This window comes from Battus philenor, unplaced genomic scaffold, assembly GCF_028537555.1.
Source record: "Battus philenor isolate CCGP_79_NKW_IND1 unplaced genomic scaffold, ilBatPhil1.0.hap1 SCAF_25, whole genome shotgun sequence".
In the NCBI taxonomy this organism is placed as follows: domain Eukaryota; kingdom Metazoa; phylum Arthropoda; class Insecta; order Lepidoptera; family Papilionidae; genus Battus; species Battus philenor.
Window position 1 is genome coordinate 2,310,169 of NW_027181688.1, and position 19,662 is coordinate 2,329,830.

Genomic DNA, 19,662 nt, shown 5'->3' on the forward strand with positions numbered 1-19,662 from the left:
CAAAAAAAAAATTAAATAAAAAAAGCAAGCAAAACGCAGTTTACTTACCCGATGCGTGTTGGATGTACTGCGGTTGTGCTTGTGCTTCTAAAATGAAAAATAAAGAAATAAAAATACAAAATCAAAAAAACATGCGTTTTCAAACGGTAATGAAAATTAAAAAAAAATCATAAATAATTTAAGCATAAATAATAAAAAATAATCATGATGATTTGTACAATTAAGATTATAAACCAGAGACCAGAGATCGTATATCAGTATGCAAACATATTTAAAGCTACTTTATTATGGAGAGAACTTTTGTATATATAAAATTTCGGAAAGCAAATGGAATGGGTGACAAAAGATTGTGTGGATAAGACGAGTAAAATAGATTCCCTTTTAAAAGATCTAATAATAGGTCAGTAGGACTATCACCGGGCCTTAAAAGCCTGGTGCAAAGCACCAGCAGTAGAATGGCTACCTACAAGGTGAATAGATGACCATATCGTGAAACGCTGAATGCAGTCTAATTCCAACCGGTGTTATTTGAAAATGGAAGAAGCCTATATCAAACAGTAGCGTTCTACCTCCTTAAAATTCTTAACGAAATTAACTTTAGATAAATATCATCACCATTTCAACCTCAGTCATATTTCCACCTCCTCTTTGGACTGGAAATAAACGGTTGGAAGCGGCATCCACCGTCTACCAACGAACTCCTCGAGATCATCTGTCTGTCTTGTAGTTGGATATCCTAAGCTGTGCTTGTACCGTAGTCTTCTTTTAAAAACCTTCAAACTCCAGCCATTACTTCTGCGAGCCATTTATCCAGCTCAATACCACTTCTGCTTGCAGATCTTCTGGCCTATGTCAGATACTTTTACCCCTCCATGGCTTACCATATCTACTATCACCTCTTAAATTATTTCTAAGACACATATCTCATCTTTGATCTCTGGTTGTGACAGTTATGTTTGCAAGATTTACCATACGTCTTATATAATGGTATTGATTTATTTACAACAGTCGGTGTATGTCCAACAGATGGCGCTGGACATTTCCATTATAGGAGTTAAAACGTCAAACACGCTATTCACCAATCAGATTGAATCTTTAAACGTCATGTCAGATTTTAACTGATATTAGGCCCTATTGGCCACAGATAATATAAAAAGTAACATAAAACCTTATTATTAATTGTGTCAAATTATTTTTAAAATGTATACTGGCAACACTGCATTGTAAAATTGTGTTAGTCTGCCGATGAATATCTACTGTAAGATCTTGGTCCATTCATTGGCCATTTCACTTGCCCTCTGGACTTACATATTGAGACGTAAACATATTTTATTAAATAATATTTGCAAGTTTATTTGGTGAATATACGAATACAGTTTTCACATGAATTGCCGATGTATTCCGATTTTATATTCATATATTACATTTAAAATTATTTGTTTTATACAAATAATATCAGTAAATGTATTTAAATGTTTACTAGAATTGTTGTCTTGATATTGTACAAGTTAATAAAGAAAAAATCTTCTATTAACTTTAAATAAATACTCATTGTTACAAAGAGTCCGTCCGTTTTCCTGACTGTACTTTAGTGGAAGAAATGATAAATTAAAAAGTTACCAATTTCAACGAATGCAGGCTCCGTGTGGCGACTCCAGCTCTTGTCATTCTTCACTTTAACAGTTGCCTCGTACTTCCCAGGAACGAGATCTTGATCCGATAGTGAGTAGATAATTTCGTATTCGTGGGTCCTGATATCCGGCACTGGAACTTCTATGGCCTTCCATTCAGTTCCATCCTGTGTTTTAAAAGAATAATAAATGTCATTAAATTAATACATAAACATTGTGGTACACATAACGTTAAGAGAAAGTGAATCCTGTATCTGCACTCGATTGCCAATATCACTTGGATCAGAGTTCCCCAAACTTTTTTGTGTCGTAGACCCCTTGCTTTTTTTCACGTGTTGGGTAGACCCCCTACTTACCTGATATTGATTTCCTGTAAATTTCTTACTGTAGTGAAGTTTAGTGTTAAAAACTTAAAGTAAAAACACATGTTAATTTATACATTTATTAATTGAATTTATATTAAAACTACTCAAAATAAAATTTTGTATCTGTTATGTAAAATATACGTAACATTAAATAAACATAAAATAAACTAACATAAGCAATATTTTTTTTTACTTGTTTTTTTACTTGCTTAGTGTATGTGTTGAGATCCACTATCGTGGACCCCCATTTTCATTTCATGGACCCTCAAATTTTGTTTCGCTGACGTAGACCCCTTGCAGGTTGTCATAGACCCCTAGGGGTCGATATAGACAACTTTGGGAATCACTGACTTGGATCATCAAAACACATTACTAAAGTGTAATTATCTAACATTTTAAGTTGTTGTTAAGGGCATCACAATATATACGGAATTCATTTGTGTAATATAAATTATTTTTCGTAAGAAAATTGTGTTGAAAATCAATAACAATCAAAACCAATAATTATTATTTCGAATCAAATATGTATACATCTTTTCTATCTTTCTGAGCTGATGGATGACCATGCGCTTACATTCAGCGACTTATCGTAAACCTATGTCCTATGTCCATCTGGTGGGGTTTCTAAACACTTTGCATCCACCAGCAGTCGCCACTTGAGAAACTTTTAGTTCCAACGGCCATCACATGCACGATGTGCCCATCGCCATTTCAGACGAGAAATTCTTCAAACTACTTCGATGATCTTGGCCCACAGCGAAACTGTCCTATCTGATTGATCTTGAGCCTTTTTATAAATCCCTTCGTAAGTGATAAAGATATTAATAAATAATAAATTATATGGAGAAGAATCTGTAAAGTAATTATTCGGTCTTTTAACGCTAATTTTATAACTATTCCTGTTATTTATCGCGATATTTATTGGTCTATTCATCACTTGAATCAACATGATACTAATCCTATAGTAAATCATTTGATATAGGCGATCATTTACAGAATTTTAAGGTTTCTGAACGTAACCTGATCTAAAAACTCACTACAAACTCAATAGGGTATTTATTTATGATCATGTGGCAACCATAATCCACGTCATCTAGCGGAGTTGCCGTGAACGAGGTCGGGTGCAAAACGCAAAGCCGTGTGCGCAGGCGGCGAGCATCGACGATGTCGTTGCTAGCAAGTAGCGATGTCGTATATGCTCATAAACATCGATCATCCTAGTGCAGTGATTCCCAAAGTTGTCTATATCGACCCCTAGAGGTCTATGACAACCTGCAAGGGGTCTACGTCAGCGAAAAAAAATTAGGGGTGTACATGAAATGAAAATAGGGGTCCACGATAGTGGACCTCAACACATACACTGATAGTACCTATTTACTTACATCATACTATCTTATAATATCAAAACATTTACATTATTTATAAAAGTACCTATGAAGTAAAAAAATTATTATATATGTTTATAAAATTGGGTAAGTTGTAGGATGTTGGTATTCGCTTTGTTATTTGTTACGTATATTTTACATAACAGATACAAAATTTTATTTTGAGTAGTTTTAATTTAAATTCAATTAATTAATGTATAAATTAAAGTTTTTAACACTAAACTTCACTGCAGTCAAAAATTTACAGGAGATCAATATCAGGAAATCAATATCAGGTAAGTAGGAGGTCTACCCAACACGGAAAAACATGGCAAGGGGTCTACGACACAAAAAAGTTTAGGGATTTCTGTCCTAGTGAGACCTCTTTATTTTGTTTATTTTCTTACCGCGTTACCTATTAAAAATTGTTTTGCATACCGAATAAACTTATATTCATAAAAGTGTTGATTACAGTTCATATCTAACAAGTTATGTCCTATAGTTATCGTACAATCAATTTCAGGTCTTTATGGTATTTATAACTTACTCCGCTCAGCTGTCGCAGCTGGAGTTCGATCTGCTGCAGCGGCTGATGAGAGTGCACAGTCCAAGACAGCTTGGGTCCGTCGACATCCAATCCCTCCACCACCGGGCTCTGAACCAGTTCCATTGATTTGTTGTGTTTACCAAGATCGTTGTCGGCCTGCAAAAATGAAACATCTAAGATTTAGATTATATTCATAACAAGAATTTTTTTTAATTTAAACTTTTTTTTAATAAAAATCGGTTATTTAATAAAAAAAGTTCACAGAACCTTTAGTTCCCTGAACTCATTTCTGATGAAGCTGTAAAATTCTAAGAGCTTACAGCAAAAACATCTAGAAATATTACAGAATGAATAAACACACTTCTACATCGGACTTCGTGTTGTTACTACCTAAAGATATACCGGCACAATACTTTACCTCACAGGTGAAAGTGCCGAAGTCCCGATCTTTGGTAGGGATGACGGTGAGGTTGGAGTGGTGACCTCTGGTGCTGATAGTGAACTGGCTCGACGAATCCTCAATGAGTACGCCGTCTTTGTACCAGCGGATGTGAGCGCTGTAACAACACAACCTTATTTTTAAACGGTTTTATTTAGTTCGACCCGTACGGAATTTGTTTGGGTCAAAATTAGAAATTGAAATTTAAGCACCTTCCCGTTGTCAGATTGATCCGAAATTTGGTACACACATTTAATTTAGATGACAATACAATATAATAAAATCAATAACATTATATATCTAAGATGGTCGCCGATACAAAATGGCGGATTACATATTTTTCCTTAACACCCTCAATATGGGTATCAAATGAAAGGGCTACACTAGTAAAACACGATGATTATGTCAAAATTTAAAATTCAAGATGGACGCCGTTCCAATATGGCGGACTAGGTACATGTTTTTCCACAACCACCACAATATGGGTATCAAAAAACCGTTTAACTTAAAAGTTTTTTAAATTTATTTATTTATACTGTAAATGACTTCATTAAAAATCAAATTTTAGAATATATGTAGTTTTATAAAGTCTTGCTGAATGCCTATTCTTTCCGGGTCTGAAGTATTTATCACGCGAATCGTATGATGAATAAAGATTTTAAAAAATAAAATAAAATTTTGAATTTAGAATATATATATAGCGTGAACTCTGTATTCCTAGCCAGTAAGACCGCAATACTTTATTTACAAGTTATTCTCACGAGTTTGAATTCAAAATTCGAACGCCGATTTGAATTCGGACGATCAGTGATGTTTTCGCTGTCGTTGCGTTAGGTCGTGTGAATTGTAAATTCTCTTTGCACATGTATGAATACACTTCGATCATAATTATTTATCATTTTCCTCTCCAACATGTTCAAGCTGTAACTTATCTCCCTGTTACTCCGAGGTGATTTAAACACACCTTCTGACAGATATTACATATACCACATTGTTTTAATGATAAATGAATGATATAGCAATGTATAGTACATTATATAAATAATTTTTAACATCATATCAGCCTATAAATGTCCTCTTCAAGGCATAAGCTTTTTTCGACAATCGTCACGATTATCTGTTTTACATTGTCCGCATCTATCAACTTCCTTTGACTTTAAATATGTCGTGGAAATATTTTGCCGTGGTCGCCACTTGAAAACTTTCCAACCCTAACAGCCATTGGTTACATAAGCCGACTTAAAACTAATTTTTCTCTCTGATTCGATCTCATAGCGAAGCAGTAGACTAAATAATAATAAATCACTTTATTAATAATTTGATTATTAAATATTATAGATATGTACAACTTAAAATTTAAACTTACAAAAAGGTTTAAAATTTTCTGTTTCATACGAAATATTAAAATATACATGCAGCTTTCTAATCGAGTATCCTTGATCTTGAAGATTATTTGAGATTAATTATTTCGGTTTGGTATCTACTACAATTTTATTATATTTAATGTTATAACAATATATTGATAACTGATAATAGATAAAATAAATTCAATTCTATAAATACTTGGCGGGTCACATAAGTATGTTTAAAGGGTTGTATGCGGTGTTGCTTGTCTTTGGTTTAAAACACTACTGTAAGAAGATATATTAGGGGGACCAGAAAGTAATGTCGCTTTCTTAAGTTCACACGATTACATATTTAACAAGTATTTATTTCTAATCAATATAATCACCTTCGTTATCAACAACCTTTTGCCATCTATTATACAAATTTTCAATGCCGGAGCGGTAAATATCAATCAGTTTTTCTGATAAATATGTCGACAGAAACGACATTACTCTCCGGTTCCTCTTATATATAAATTTTCATGTTAATTTTATATACTCACGGGGCTGCGTCGTGTACGGAACATTCTAGAATTGCTTCAACATTGATAGCGGAATTGATCAACTGTTTTTGAATATGCACGCGTGGTTTACCTGAAATACAGAAGATAAATATAATATAGAGTTCTTCACAATAATTACTTTCCGTGTGTACATCAATAACATTTAATTTCACGCATTAACATCAATATAGTATTCTTGAATACAATAATATAACTTTTTTTGTAATATTTTTTTATTATTCGTACTAAATTTCTTCAGTTGCAGATCTGAAATTGTTTGTGGAATTTTATTGTATACGATCTATAAGGCATTTCTTATCTTTCAAATTAACATTTAAATCTATATCTGGACACAGGCGTCTTCCATAGATATATATTTTGTCTACTAGTTCACCTTTGACCACCAACTGGCTTGTTGTAAAGCAACAATGTGGTCGAAGACGAAGCACGCAGACTCAGTTGGTACCTTCACTCTGACCTAGAAGACATCTGGGTTATATTCCTCAGGAAATAAAGAAGCCAGCAGATTGTTGCATACTCGGGCTGTGCGGATGAGAAACATAGAATCGAAACGCTTGTTACATCTACAAAGGAACACCTTGTAATTGTGCTGGTGGACCGATTTGATACTTATCCTATAGAGAAACAGGAATAGTGGGATAAGACGTGGACTTTCGCAGCGTGTTCCCCAAAATGAAATCCCGAAATTGACAGATTTTCCACTTGGCACTGTTCAAGGCTGAAAAGTTTCTTTGAAACTAATCATCACCTATAAGTTGAACAGCACGCCGTTCAACTACGTCGAGAGCTTCGGCTTGATATTTAACCGACCCATCACATGACCAGATTTAATAGATTTCCAAGATCTGTTGTAAACGTCCGTTATTTAGTGTTTCATCATCAACCTTGTGATTACGACACTGCTTTATTCCAAAACCGCAACTTCATCACCTGCTTCAGTAGATGAAGCTTTTGTAGGGTTTACTTGATCTGGTCAATGTGAATACAGCTTTCTAATATCATTAGACATGTGTAGCTGATATACATATGAACTTAAGAGAGACCTTTTAATGAAAATTGTTAAAGACTTCTTTAGTAAGAAAAGGACTAATATATAGCTACTTCCGCTATGTAGCAGTCCAGTGAATTAACGATGGTAGTTGTGTAATTCGCATTGTTTGCCGCACTCGTATTTACCAGTGGACTGGCAGGCGGTGTACTTCATTGCACGACTACTGCTACATAGCAGAAGTAGCTATATATTAGTCCTTTTCTTACTTAGGATGGACTTCCGCAAAGTAGCGCCTGTATCTATTAGATATTAAAGACCTCTTACTATAGGGATATCCATATCGGATGATCAAGGCGGACTAGGATTTCTCGAGGAGCTGGGAAGACTTGAGATAAGGGTAACCTTGGCTTAAAATGAGCGCAGTACCTGCTGCTTTGTTCTAGAAACTAGTCCAAAAAGACAAGATAAGACAAGGTTACTTACTCTTAACAACGACTGTCAGTTCCGACTGCTTGTTTCCAAGTTTGTTGAAAGCGTAGCAGTAGTACTTCCCAGCGTCATTAGGCTTCACTTGCTTGATGAACAGGCTGTTGATTGAGAATTCACCGTCCTTCTCTTGCAGGCGCTCGTTCTGAGGAAAAATTTTGCCACGATATAGAAAGAAGACATATTCAAACATTAGAATTATGAATAATCCCTTTAAAAGAAAAATCAAATGAGAATTGTAAAAGGAAATGTAAAGTAATACATAAAATATATTGTAAAAATAAATGTAGGGAAGGATGGAATGTGATGCATGGAAGATATGTAAATAAAAGCAAGAAGAATGAAAGAAAATATGAAAGAAGGAAGAACATAGAATGCCAGATATAGAGACGGACGAAAGAAGAAAAATAAATGAAACTATAAATATAACTAAAAGTGATAGGAGAAAGTGTGAAAAAAAATTTAATATGAAATTGGTAGAAGAGAATAAATCTGATACTATATAGCAGGGGTGGTCAAACTGCGGCTCGCGAGTCATATGCGGCTGTTTGAACGAATATTTTTGTCTCCGATTGATTGTCGAATTATATCAATATTTAAATTTATATAACCTATGTCAGTTCCTTGAAAATCGAAACAAATTACTGGTGTGATAATTATTATTATTTCACCATAAAATCAGCGAAATCCAAACACCGAACATAATTAACTTACCGGCATCTTTAGTATTATTAGGTGTGCTGTCATATACGTGTGCATATATCTAACTTCTATACACATATTGTGTACTTTTGTCATATAATTTCAATAAATATAATTTTTGTAAAGAAAATATTCGTTTGCGTGTTTTAAATGCGTATTAAATTTCGGCTCGAAAATTTAAAATTTCGAACTCGAACTATCAAAGATCTTGGCAACCCCTGGTAACAATACTGAAACTCCACTGAGAGCTCTAAGGTTACGTAACTAATGAATATAATTTACTAAGGTAATAATAATAATATATAAATAATATAAGATAAACTAATAATAATAAAGGTTTACGTCGACGCCCTATAAAGGGCATCCTGCGTTTTATCTTTCGCGTCTCATATAGAGTCTGGAAACAATCCTAATATTTCTCTGTATCCATAATATATTTTAATTTTAATTGTAATATTTTAACCACAGAGCCTTGAAGAATATTTCGCGCCAAAAACATATTCAAATTAAGAACTCTTTCGTTGTCTAAAGTCGTAAGGCAGAATTTTTCTCTTACGTGCGATCACTTTTCACTTCTGTGCTTGTTGCTTGCAATTTTTGATTGTTCTGATCTTTCTACAATGTTGTCTATATTAAATTTTTAATGTTTTGTCACCTGTAAACGAACTCATTTTACTTTATTTACATAATTAATGTATGTGTACTTTTGTATATAATTACTTTATTTAGTACAAAGTATGACATACAGATAAACTTTACATCTTTGTTAATAAGATCGCATCCCATTATAGTTTGTTATTCAGAATCACTCCAACGTCATTGCTTCCTCTTATAAATGTTATGACGTAGGCGCTGCCAATTATAATGTATCGGAAATTTCTTATCAATAATAATTCTATTGATAAAACCCACACACGATGTTAAAAAACAATATTAAACTTGAACCTTATTGCATTACAATAGGAGCTAATGTTAAATGTAAAATAGAATTCTATAATTTTATCGATATACGTTTCAATCTATGCACATCACTATTATAATGTTTGCGATCGTTCATTCATATGTTTTACATTGAATGTTACAATTAATGCATTTAGTTAAAAAAAAGAATATATAATGTTTTTAAATATTTTTACGACCAGTAAATGATATTGACGCATTCACTCTACTGATGTAGTGAAATTACCTTTTTTAACATCATTTTCACTACTATTTAAATGAAATTTCCAGTAAGGAAAGGACCAATATTTAGCCACTTCCGCACATGCAGCGGTAGTCGTGCAACAAAGTGCACCGCCCGCCAGCCCGCTGATAAATGCGTATGTGGCAAACAATGCGAATCACTCAACTGCCACCGCCAAATCACTCAACACGTGATTCACCCCTCCACAGAGCATCTTCAGGAGTTATGTTACACCGATTAGTGCCAAAAACAGGCACAAGTCTGACTCTGTGTGCACTTTGTTGCACGACTGTTACATGTGCGGAAGTGGCTAAATATTGGTCCTTTTCTTACTTAGGATGGATTTCCACAAGGTAACGCCTAATTCCATTAGACATTTGCAGTGTCCACAGATTCAAGATAGTAAGGAACAGAGGGCTTTTATCATAAACTACTTTAGTAGGAAACAAAACTCAGTGGCTCAGGAACATCGGCCTGGGCCAATCTGAAGGTCTGGATCAAAGACTTGAACTATCTCTAGATACGTATAGCATTCTAACTAAGGCAAGGAAAAGAGGGCGTTTAACATGAACTACTTTAGTAGGAGGCGACGCTCTGAGGCTCTTTCAGGAGCCTCGGTTTGGACCAGTCTGCAGGTCTGGATCAAAGACTTAAACTGTCTCTAGATACGTATAGCATTCTTACTAGGGCAAGGAGCAGAGGGCGTTTAGCATGAACTACTTTAGTAGGAAGCGAAGCTCTGGGGCTCTTTCAGGAGCCTCTGCTTGGACCAGTATGAAGGTCTGGATCAAAGGCTTGAACTATCTCTAGATAAGTATAGCATTCTAACTTGACTTGACTTAATCGCTATCGTTTGACTAACATTACTATCAATTTTTGGTGAAAGAGGTTGTTATCTTGTTATGTTAATGATCAGGAGTTGGTTTCTCTTGTGAAATAAAAGCTGATTGCTTTTCGATTGGCTTCACTCATTGTTGGAGATATATACTTTTTTAATAGCAACATTGTTGTCGATGTGTCAATATGAATTGTCAAACCATTTCTCTTTCGTAATACATTTGGGACAAGAAGGCTGCTTTTTATTCAATCTCACTTATACATACTCAAAGGAACTAAGTTTTCTTTCACTTACTGAAATTCAGTGCTGTAGTACAGGTCAGGCTTTACATCAGTACGCAGCTGAGGTTTTCAGGGTTACATTGTATTATATCTATCTATAGGTTAACTTAATTTTTTTTCTTTTTAATTTTCTAATTCAACAAGTAAAATCTATTATTACAAATCTTTCTTGTCATCACAAGAACATTAGTAGATTAGTATTTTATCAACATTATTTCGACTGTATGACTTTATCATAGATACCCGAAGAGATAGGTGAAAAGCAGCGTGAAAGATGAAAGAAGAAGGAAAGAGAGATCGTGAAAACGGAAATCTAAAATGGAAAAAATATTGTTATTAATAGTACTTTCCCTAAAATAACATAGCTTATTCTTGCTTGAAGTTGATGCTGTTAGCCCGGAGGCTTTCACAGCTTTATCGGAACTGAGTTCACGGAGGTATCCGTGAACTTGAAAATAAAACAGAAGCTGGAGACAGGCATTCCAGTTGTATAATGATATTTGCATGTAGTGAACCGCTCTACCCGAGTAGAGCTGTGTAGTGTTGATGTTGTGTATGCGGCTTGGGACGGCAGCGTGGACCACAGGCGAGCCATGGTGGGATCCGGATCCAATCTCGGTTGGTCCAAGCTGTCCGCGGTTGTCGCCCTGGGTGTTTTGGTGAATAAGATAGGGGGACAAGAGGTCCCTAATAGCGGGGGCCAATAAAAAAGGTGAGAAATGGTAGCGTCTTTCGACGACCTTAACATAGGCATCTGTTCACCTCGTGACTACGCTGAGTTTTCCGGCACGTCATCATCACTCCAGAACTATAATGAGACAACTGCCAAGTGTACTGCGTGCAATATAGCTTGTTCACTGTCATTTCGCTTATGATATTAGAATATTATAACTCCAGTGGTTTTAAACATTTCGTATTTCAAAACTTTGTCGTACTAGCGAAAAGTTGGCAATTTATAATTAAATAAATACATTTAAAAAACTTTTAAGTTAAACGGTTTTTTGATACCCAAATTGTGGTGGTTGTGGAAAAATATGAACCAAGTCCGCCATATTGGAACGGCGTCCATTTTGAATTTTAAATTTTGACATAATCATCGTGTTTTACTAGTGTAGCCCTTTCATTTGATACCCATATTGAGGTGGTTAAGGAAAAATATGTAATCCGCCATTTTGTATCGGCGGCCTACTTAGATTTATAATGTTATTGATTTTATTATATTGTATTGTCATCTAAATTAAATGTGTACCAAATTTCAGATCAATCTGACAACGGGAAGGTGCTTAAATTTCAATTTCTAATTTTGACCCAAACAAATAAATTCCGTACGGGTCGAACCAAATAAAACCGTTTAAAAAGATAATCGATAAGTAAGAATTAACAGTAAGTAATAGTTGATGTCTAGACTTCATCTGTCATATAATAATACGCATAATTTACCAACAGCGTCACTCCAACAAAAGCTTATGTCACATGTAAATTAATAGGTGCTTAGTCTAGAATTTTATGACGCACTATGAGAAAGGTCAACTTGTCATATCGATTGATCATTCACGCAAATTATTTCCATGAATTGTTCTGTCAGGGTTGACAAAACTGTAATATTTTTCAGACAAGATATACATTTCATTAATATAAGAAATTTTTAATTTATTCGCGATTAAATCAAAGCTTATGTAAATGCAAGATTGATCAATGAAACAACTTATTGTATTAAATAATATAAAGGAGATAAATATGACTGGAATTGTTATAATGCATTCCGCGTGATAGACAATTTATACACAAAAACCAAGAAAAAAAAAGTAAAATTTTCGTTTATAGAGTAACTATTGAATTTCTAACTAAATTCTTCTCTATAAAATCAAAATGGTGGCCGTGTTCTTTTTTTAAATGCATATTTAAATGTACATAACATGAACGACCTGTCTCTTAAAAAAATACAAAATTAAAAGTATAATTCTTGACTTTTTGAAAATGCCTATCAATGTGTGAAAGAATAAATGTATATGTTTCATATATAAAGACATTCTCGGTAATAAGTCAATAACACGAACTGTCTATTCATATATCGAGTTAATTTGATTTCCCGCCATGACTTATGAATGACATTTAGATATTTATGTTATATTTTTTTAAACTAAAAATAAAATCATCTAAGCTGTAAATCTTTTTCTAATAACCTTGTTCTAAGCTATATTAATATTAAAAAATATCAAACTTTTTAAGAAAACAGTGAACTAAAAATTACAAAAAAAATGAATACATTTTTTTTTTCATTAAAGTTTGTCTTGTAGAAATCACCTCGCGTGATAAGACCGCATCTTTTACACGTATGAACATAGTTTTATTTTTTAGTTATTATCTATGTTGAACAATAAAGTGTAAATAAATAAATATTTACTTTTGGTTACGCCATAATTTGTACTGACTCCAATCAAATTTTTAAAAAGTTTCATAATAGTTTCCACAATGTTCTTTTGATAAATTTTAAAAATATATGAATAATGACTATTGCAACGTTTGACAGTTCGGTTTGACATTTGCGCGTTTGACAGTTTACGTTGCAGATTTATATTGTCGTTCAAAAACTTCATTAATCAATCGTTCACATAATTTAATAATTTATATCATATTTAATAGAAAATAATATCACTTTTTTGAAACATGTTGCAATAATTTATATTTTTTATTTGTGAAAATAACTTCTGGCCGTACAAAGTCTGCCGGGACATATAATTATTAAATAAAAAAAATGTGTTCATTATTTAAATTTTAGAGGTTATTAAACATTAAACGAACAATTATTTTAGTTCGATTTCAAAAGACTTTTGATTGGTGTGGTTCTCTTCCGTGTTTACGTATATATTTATTTATTTTTTAATTTATTAAAGATTAAATTATATATATAACTCATCTATTTTTAGTATGTCTTTATCAATTGTTTAGTACAATTAAAATTATTTTCAAAAAGGAGGCATTATTTTAAAGTGGCGAAATATGTTGCAAATAACTTGTGTAAATGAATAATACATTTATTTGTCACAGGTCAAGTTTATAAGTATAAAAGCCGGTCTGTTTTAATTATTTTTTTAGATTTTTTAATTGTACATCTCCATTTTATCTTTAACAATCCAAGTGAAAAGGAATGTAAATCACTTCAGTGCTTCCAGTGATTACATTTATGTGACGATGAAGTCAGTCTGACGCACTTTGTAAATGATAATGAAAATAAATTCTTTGTTATTAAGTTAGTGTTTTGAATAAAAACCTTGAGCCTTTATACATGAATCTGGAACTCTTTAGGTATTTTATTTTAGCCTTTCGAAAGACGCTTGTATATGCCTCTGTCGCAACACATGTTATACATGTCAACTTCCCTTTAATGTACAATTTGATTCAAATTTTTAAACGGTTTTATTTAGTTCGACCCGTACGGAATTTATTTGTTTATTTCTTTGGTCAATATTAGAAATTGAAATTTAGGCACCTTCCCGTTGTCAGATTGATCTGAAATTTGGTACACACATTTAATTTATATGACAATACAATACAATAAAATCAATAACATTATAAATCTAAGATGGCCGCTGATACAAAATGGCGGATTACATATTTTTTCTTAACCCCCTTAATATGGGTATCAAATGAAAGGGCTTCACTAGTAAAACACGATGATTATGTCAAAACTTAAAATTCAAGATGGACGCCGTTCCAATATGGCGGACCAGGTACATATTTTTCCACAACCACCACAATATGGGTATCAAAAAACCGTTTAACTGAAAAGTTTTTTAAATGTATTTATTCATATACTGCACAAAAGACTCTGACAGTTCGTGCGCCGTGCAGCGACTACCGACGCCCTTGATTATGTCGCCTAATTTTAAATAAGTCCACCAAATTTTCTTGCGCTTGTTGCAGGGTGTTTGGATGACGTAATTAGACAAAACAAAACCGTGTAATAGAAAGTGTGGCTAGGGATAGAAGGTGATGCGTAAATGTAATGTGAGTGAATGCTGTATGTTTAATGTATGCTCAATGATAGAAATTGTGAAGGATGAAAGAGGTTGAAAATAGGAAGATATATGTCCTAAATAAAACATGAAATAATTACACCAATACCTCGCTTTGCGTCGTTTCGTTTTGCGTTTTTTTCGATGTTGCGTCGCAGGTTGCGTTGTTTTGGGTTCGAGTTTTTAATTTTTTTTTTTTAAATGGCTACACTTTTGTTTCTAATTGCGCCATGCCATCAAAACTCGGGGATTCCCTTTCTAACTAAAAACTAACGCAATTTGAATACAGTTTTATTTTCACTTTGTTTTGCTAATTTTAGAGTTCAGTTTACGTAGTGTGTTGTAATGTAGTGTGTTGTGCTTTTTTAAAAAGAGAATTATAAATTTATATAAATTTTTACGTGTTGTATCTGGTTACAAAAAAGGTAAATATTATATTATTTTTGTTTTTAAAATATTTACTTTGTTAAATTTTCTTTTTAAAAAGTAATATTTTCGTGACCCTGGAACCTATCTCCGATCTTTACATGGTTTGCTATAGAAAATCTTAATTCACTTTGCGGCGTTTCAATTTGCGTTGTGTTTTTTTGGAACGTAACCACGACGCAAAGTGGGGTATTGGTGCATATATTATATAAACTTACTCCGTTTCCAGTGTCCCTGGACCAGATGATCTGCGGCGGTGGTGAACCACCAGCCTCACATGTGAGAAGGAGATTGGAACCCGCAACAACTTGCCCGTCATCCGATGCTGTGAATTCTGAAAAGAGATTTTAAGCCTTAACTTCAAGGACAGAGTTCATAATAGAAAATGATATATATTTCTGTTCCATATATTTCTAAGAGAACTGATGGGAAGTAGCATAATAGGTTTTGGGATCAAATCAACAAGATCGACTGTCCATCCTATGGCTGGAAGACCTTGGCTGCGCTTGCATATTCTTTTTTTATCACTGTAACTTGACCACTCTCTCTTTATTCTACTGGGTCGGCCAATGGGTCCACTTTGTTCGATGGTATAGTCATTCATATAGATATAGGCTGTTTAAATATATGCTATGATTAACTATCGACTAGTATCAGATAGCAACCTTTTATACGTACATTATAATTATGTACAATAAAATATAGATGCATTCTTCTTTTTAGTTTCTGTTTTTGCTTTCAACTAGGACTCCTTCATCTCTCTTCACCTGTCACTGCTCTTTCAGGTTTCGAGTGCTGCAACTTGCTAATCAAGTGGAAAGTTTCCGATGCACGTATCTTCTCTGCTCTAATTTCATCTGAGAAATCTCGAGCACAGCCTTCGTTCCATAGCTCTTGAGGTGACTGTGAATCTGCCATTCAGCCAAGGAGCTTGACTGTGAACTTGCCAACGAGTAACTTACTGATATTCTTTGATGGTCCAAGAACATTGAGTGTGCTACTTCGGCTTGTCAACCAACAGCATTATGACGGTAATTTCATTGGAGAGCTGTCAATCTTGGAGAAATCCAGTCCTCTCCATGGTCCGTTAGGAGACAGTAAGCTTCTGATGAAGCCAGGAGTTAAGGAATCTTAAGTCCAACTTCAAAGATCCGCAAAGGAAAGCTCTCTATAGTCCGTTGAGAGACTGAGCTTCCAATGAAGCCAGGAGTTCAGGAACCTCAAGGGCTTATCCTTAAAGTATCTCGAACTGAAGAATGAGACATGATATAAGAATGGACAATGATTACAGAGGAGAATAAAAGACCACGAGAAGTATAAAAGACGAATAGTTGAGAAATCTTGAGAAGATTGAAAGAAGAGTCCAGAAACATAAAATAGAAAGTGAAAAATGTTTTTAAAGACTGTTAAAAACCCTTCCTCTCCCACGACACGGATACACGAGAGACCCTTAACAAACGGGGATGTAAAAAAAGAACCCTGAGGTAAAGGGTAAATGATATTGAGATGCAAGTGAGGAAAAACTATAAAAAATTGTTAAGTTAAAAATTGTTTCTGTACTACTATGTCATAGGATGTATAAGAGGTCACCAATAATGAGGTCCAAAAAAAATCCTTGAGGCTCATACCAAGTCTAGGTAGTCTTAGCTCTATAGCTCTATAGCATCTATATGCAGAGTGCTGGAGTACCCCCGGATATCCACTAAAAAGGGTGCCAAAAAGAACTTTTTGAAACCATGTTCATCCAGAACCAAAATTTACTTACTGACTATCTTTGGTGGTTCGAGGATGTCGAGTGTGTGTTCAATCATCACGGGGTCGGTCTGCAGAACCTCACACTTGTACACGTCTCTATCCGCAAGAGTCACGTTGGTGATCACCAGGTCCGTTGAGTTCGCAGGACTGTAACAAAAATCACTCGGAATAAACATACTACGTAAAATAAACCTTCAGGAAACTTTGTTATATCTTTATCTTGATTCACTGTAGAAAATTTTTCTTTTAAAAGATTTAAACGTGTCGTATGTAAAGCCCATTTATATGTAGAAAACCTTAAACCTTTTTGCTTATTTTTATTTAACTTATGCAAAATGGTAACTCTGAAACACTATTGGAATGCTACAGGCAAATAACTTTTTATAGTGCAAAGTCTAATTCAGCGACGTCCCCTGGTGGAGCCAGCTATTTTTATGAAAATATATACAATTTTTCTACTTTTCCAAATAACTTGTCTTACTCTGTAAAGTAAACAACGCCATCTATTGCTCAGAATTAAAATTATGAGGTTTAGCAACTAAGGGCGTACGTTGCTGTGGAGGAATAAAAACAATGTATATTTGTTTTTAACGCTATCTAGCGATAAAAAATGATGATTGAGCTACTATTATAGCTTGTTATGCTTCATCTATACATACAATAAAGTAAAATTGGAATGTCTGTTTATAATAATAAAATAACAGCTTTTTACTAGATACTCGTACATATTAATAATTATTAAATTTTTGTCTGTTTTACTTATTCCCGCTAATCTCTGAGATGGCTCGATCGATTTTGTCGAGATTTATACTGGTAGGTAGCTGATGTACTTTTATTTTAGAAAAATTCTTAAAAAAAAAACAAATAATTTTTTTGTAAATTTTTATGTTAAAGTCGCGGGCAAAGCTAATATTCAATATATAGGATGATTGCCTAAATATGTAAAAGTTTTTTAAAGGTAAATGTACAGGTCATTTGCTGCCAAATAATATTTGGTACACCTTATTCAAGAATTAATGGTTAATAGTAATAAATAATCATTTATTTATTACTATTAACCATAAATTAATGCTACATATTAAAATTAATAATTATTATCTGTTATTATCAGTATGGTATATATAATAAGGAGTAACTTAGGCTATAGCTTTTATTTTTAAACCATAAAAAATCGTAATAAACTAAGTGTGTTATTTTTTAAATTTCATGCGAAGTCGCGGGAACAGCTAGTTATTAATAATAGGTAAAACAAAATTACATGCAGATCCTTGGGTCTTGGGTGTAGGAGGTTGCAACGCGATCCTGGGTCTTCATTGTTCCGATGAAGTACATCATTCCTTTCTTAGTCCATTGCACGACTGCCTCACCTGTGAAGAAATGGTTTGTAACAATCATTCCGTCATTTCCACCCTTAGTACACTAATTGCTTTTGCGTCGTTTCGTTTTGTGTTTTTTCAAATTTGCGTCACTGCTATCAGTTCTAATTTTCACTGCGAGTCGTTAGATTTATGAGGCTGCGTTGTTTTAAAGAGTTTTATTAAAAAAAAAAAACGATCCTGACAGCGTAAGGCGTAATATAAAAAAATGGCCGCCATTTGTATTTTAATTTGCATCGAACAAGAATATTTAAATTAAACTAAGAAATGTTAAATTATTTTCAATATTATAAGTATTATTAAAATATATACAATAGAAAGACGAATTCATTCAAGTGCTAAAAATATTTGAATCTATTACAAATGATTATTAATCAAGTGTAGAATATTTCCCGCGTATTTCTAAGACGCCATATTGTTCGAACAGTTAAACGGAAATGGCGGTGCATTTTGGCGCCACCGGAAACGATGACGCGATGTTACGTAACAGATTTTTTTATTACGCAATGTACCTTTTTTTAAATATACCACGAATGGTGGAAGGAAGTCTATAAATCGATATTTAGGCGTGGATAGAAATATACACGCGCGGAAGATTCGCTAGCGGAAATTATTTGGCAATAAAAAGATAGATTTTTTGTTCAGTATTCAGAATAAACTATCATATTTATTTATATTAAAAAGTTACGGATTTGAATATAGAATAATAATTAATAAAAAATATTAGCATTCAAATTATATGGGTGATTGAGGACATAGATGTTAGTGATAGTGATATATGTGTATATATATATATATTTATACTTTGTATTTTATATTTTTGCTAAGGGCATCGTGCAGTATAGCATAATATGAATATACTTTTGTATCGCAAAAAATAATCAAATTAAAATTTTTGAAATAAATTTATACACATAGTTCGGCAGACTTTTCACATCGATTTTTTATCTGTTGTACATACATATATATATATAGAGCGCGAAAGCATTACCTCCTGATGATGACGATAGCCGCCACATATTTTTACAGTAGGTAAAACAGTTATAAATAATACAATAAAAAGAAATAAAAGTTCTGGTGAAGAATGGGAGGTGATGCAAGGAAGGTTCATATATACTATTTTGGGATGAAATGAGAAAATTCAGTAAAAAATAATGATTAAAGAAATCAAGGCCTCTATTATAATAACGAGGGAGGAACGAAATAAAAAAAATATGTCCGTACAAATTTTTTATCTACAATATATATAATGCTATGTCAAAAATACATCAGGTAAAGAATATTCAAATAAGTCGACGTATTCATACGTGAAAACATCGTTCGTCTAAGTTTATCATAAGAACTATAATTTAT

At 33.4% G+C, this 19,662-nt stretch overlaps 1 protein-coding gene across 1 annotated transcript in view; it reads right to left on the reverse strand.

The window, feature by feature from the left end:
- The window catches only part of LOC137924905 (protein amalgam-like), a 232,715-nt gene that overhangs the window by 2,617 nt on the left and 210,436 nt on the right, over window positions 1-19,662 (reverse strand). Inside the window, exons 5-13 of the mRNA XM_068768298.1 lie at window positions 18,192-18,300; window positions 16,944-17,080; window positions 15,397-15,512; window positions 7,730-7,877; window positions 6,235-6,325; window positions 4,326-4,464; window positions 3,908-4,063; window positions 1,621-1,798; window positions 49-87 (exon numbers count right to left, since the gene is read on the reverse strand). Of these exons, the coding sequence (XP_068624399.1) occupies window positions 49-87; window positions 1,621-1,798; window positions 3,908-4,063; window positions 4,326-4,464; window positions 6,235-6,325; window positions 7,730-7,877; window positions 15,397-15,512; window positions 16,944-17,080; window positions 18,192-18,300 (1,113 nt within the window). The remainder of the gene's footprint in view (window positions 1-48; window positions 88-1,620; window positions 1,799-3,907; window positions 4,064-4,325; window positions 4,465-6,234; window positions 6,326-7,729; window positions 7,878-15,396; window positions 15,513-16,943; window positions 17,081-18,191; window positions 18,301-19,662) is intronic.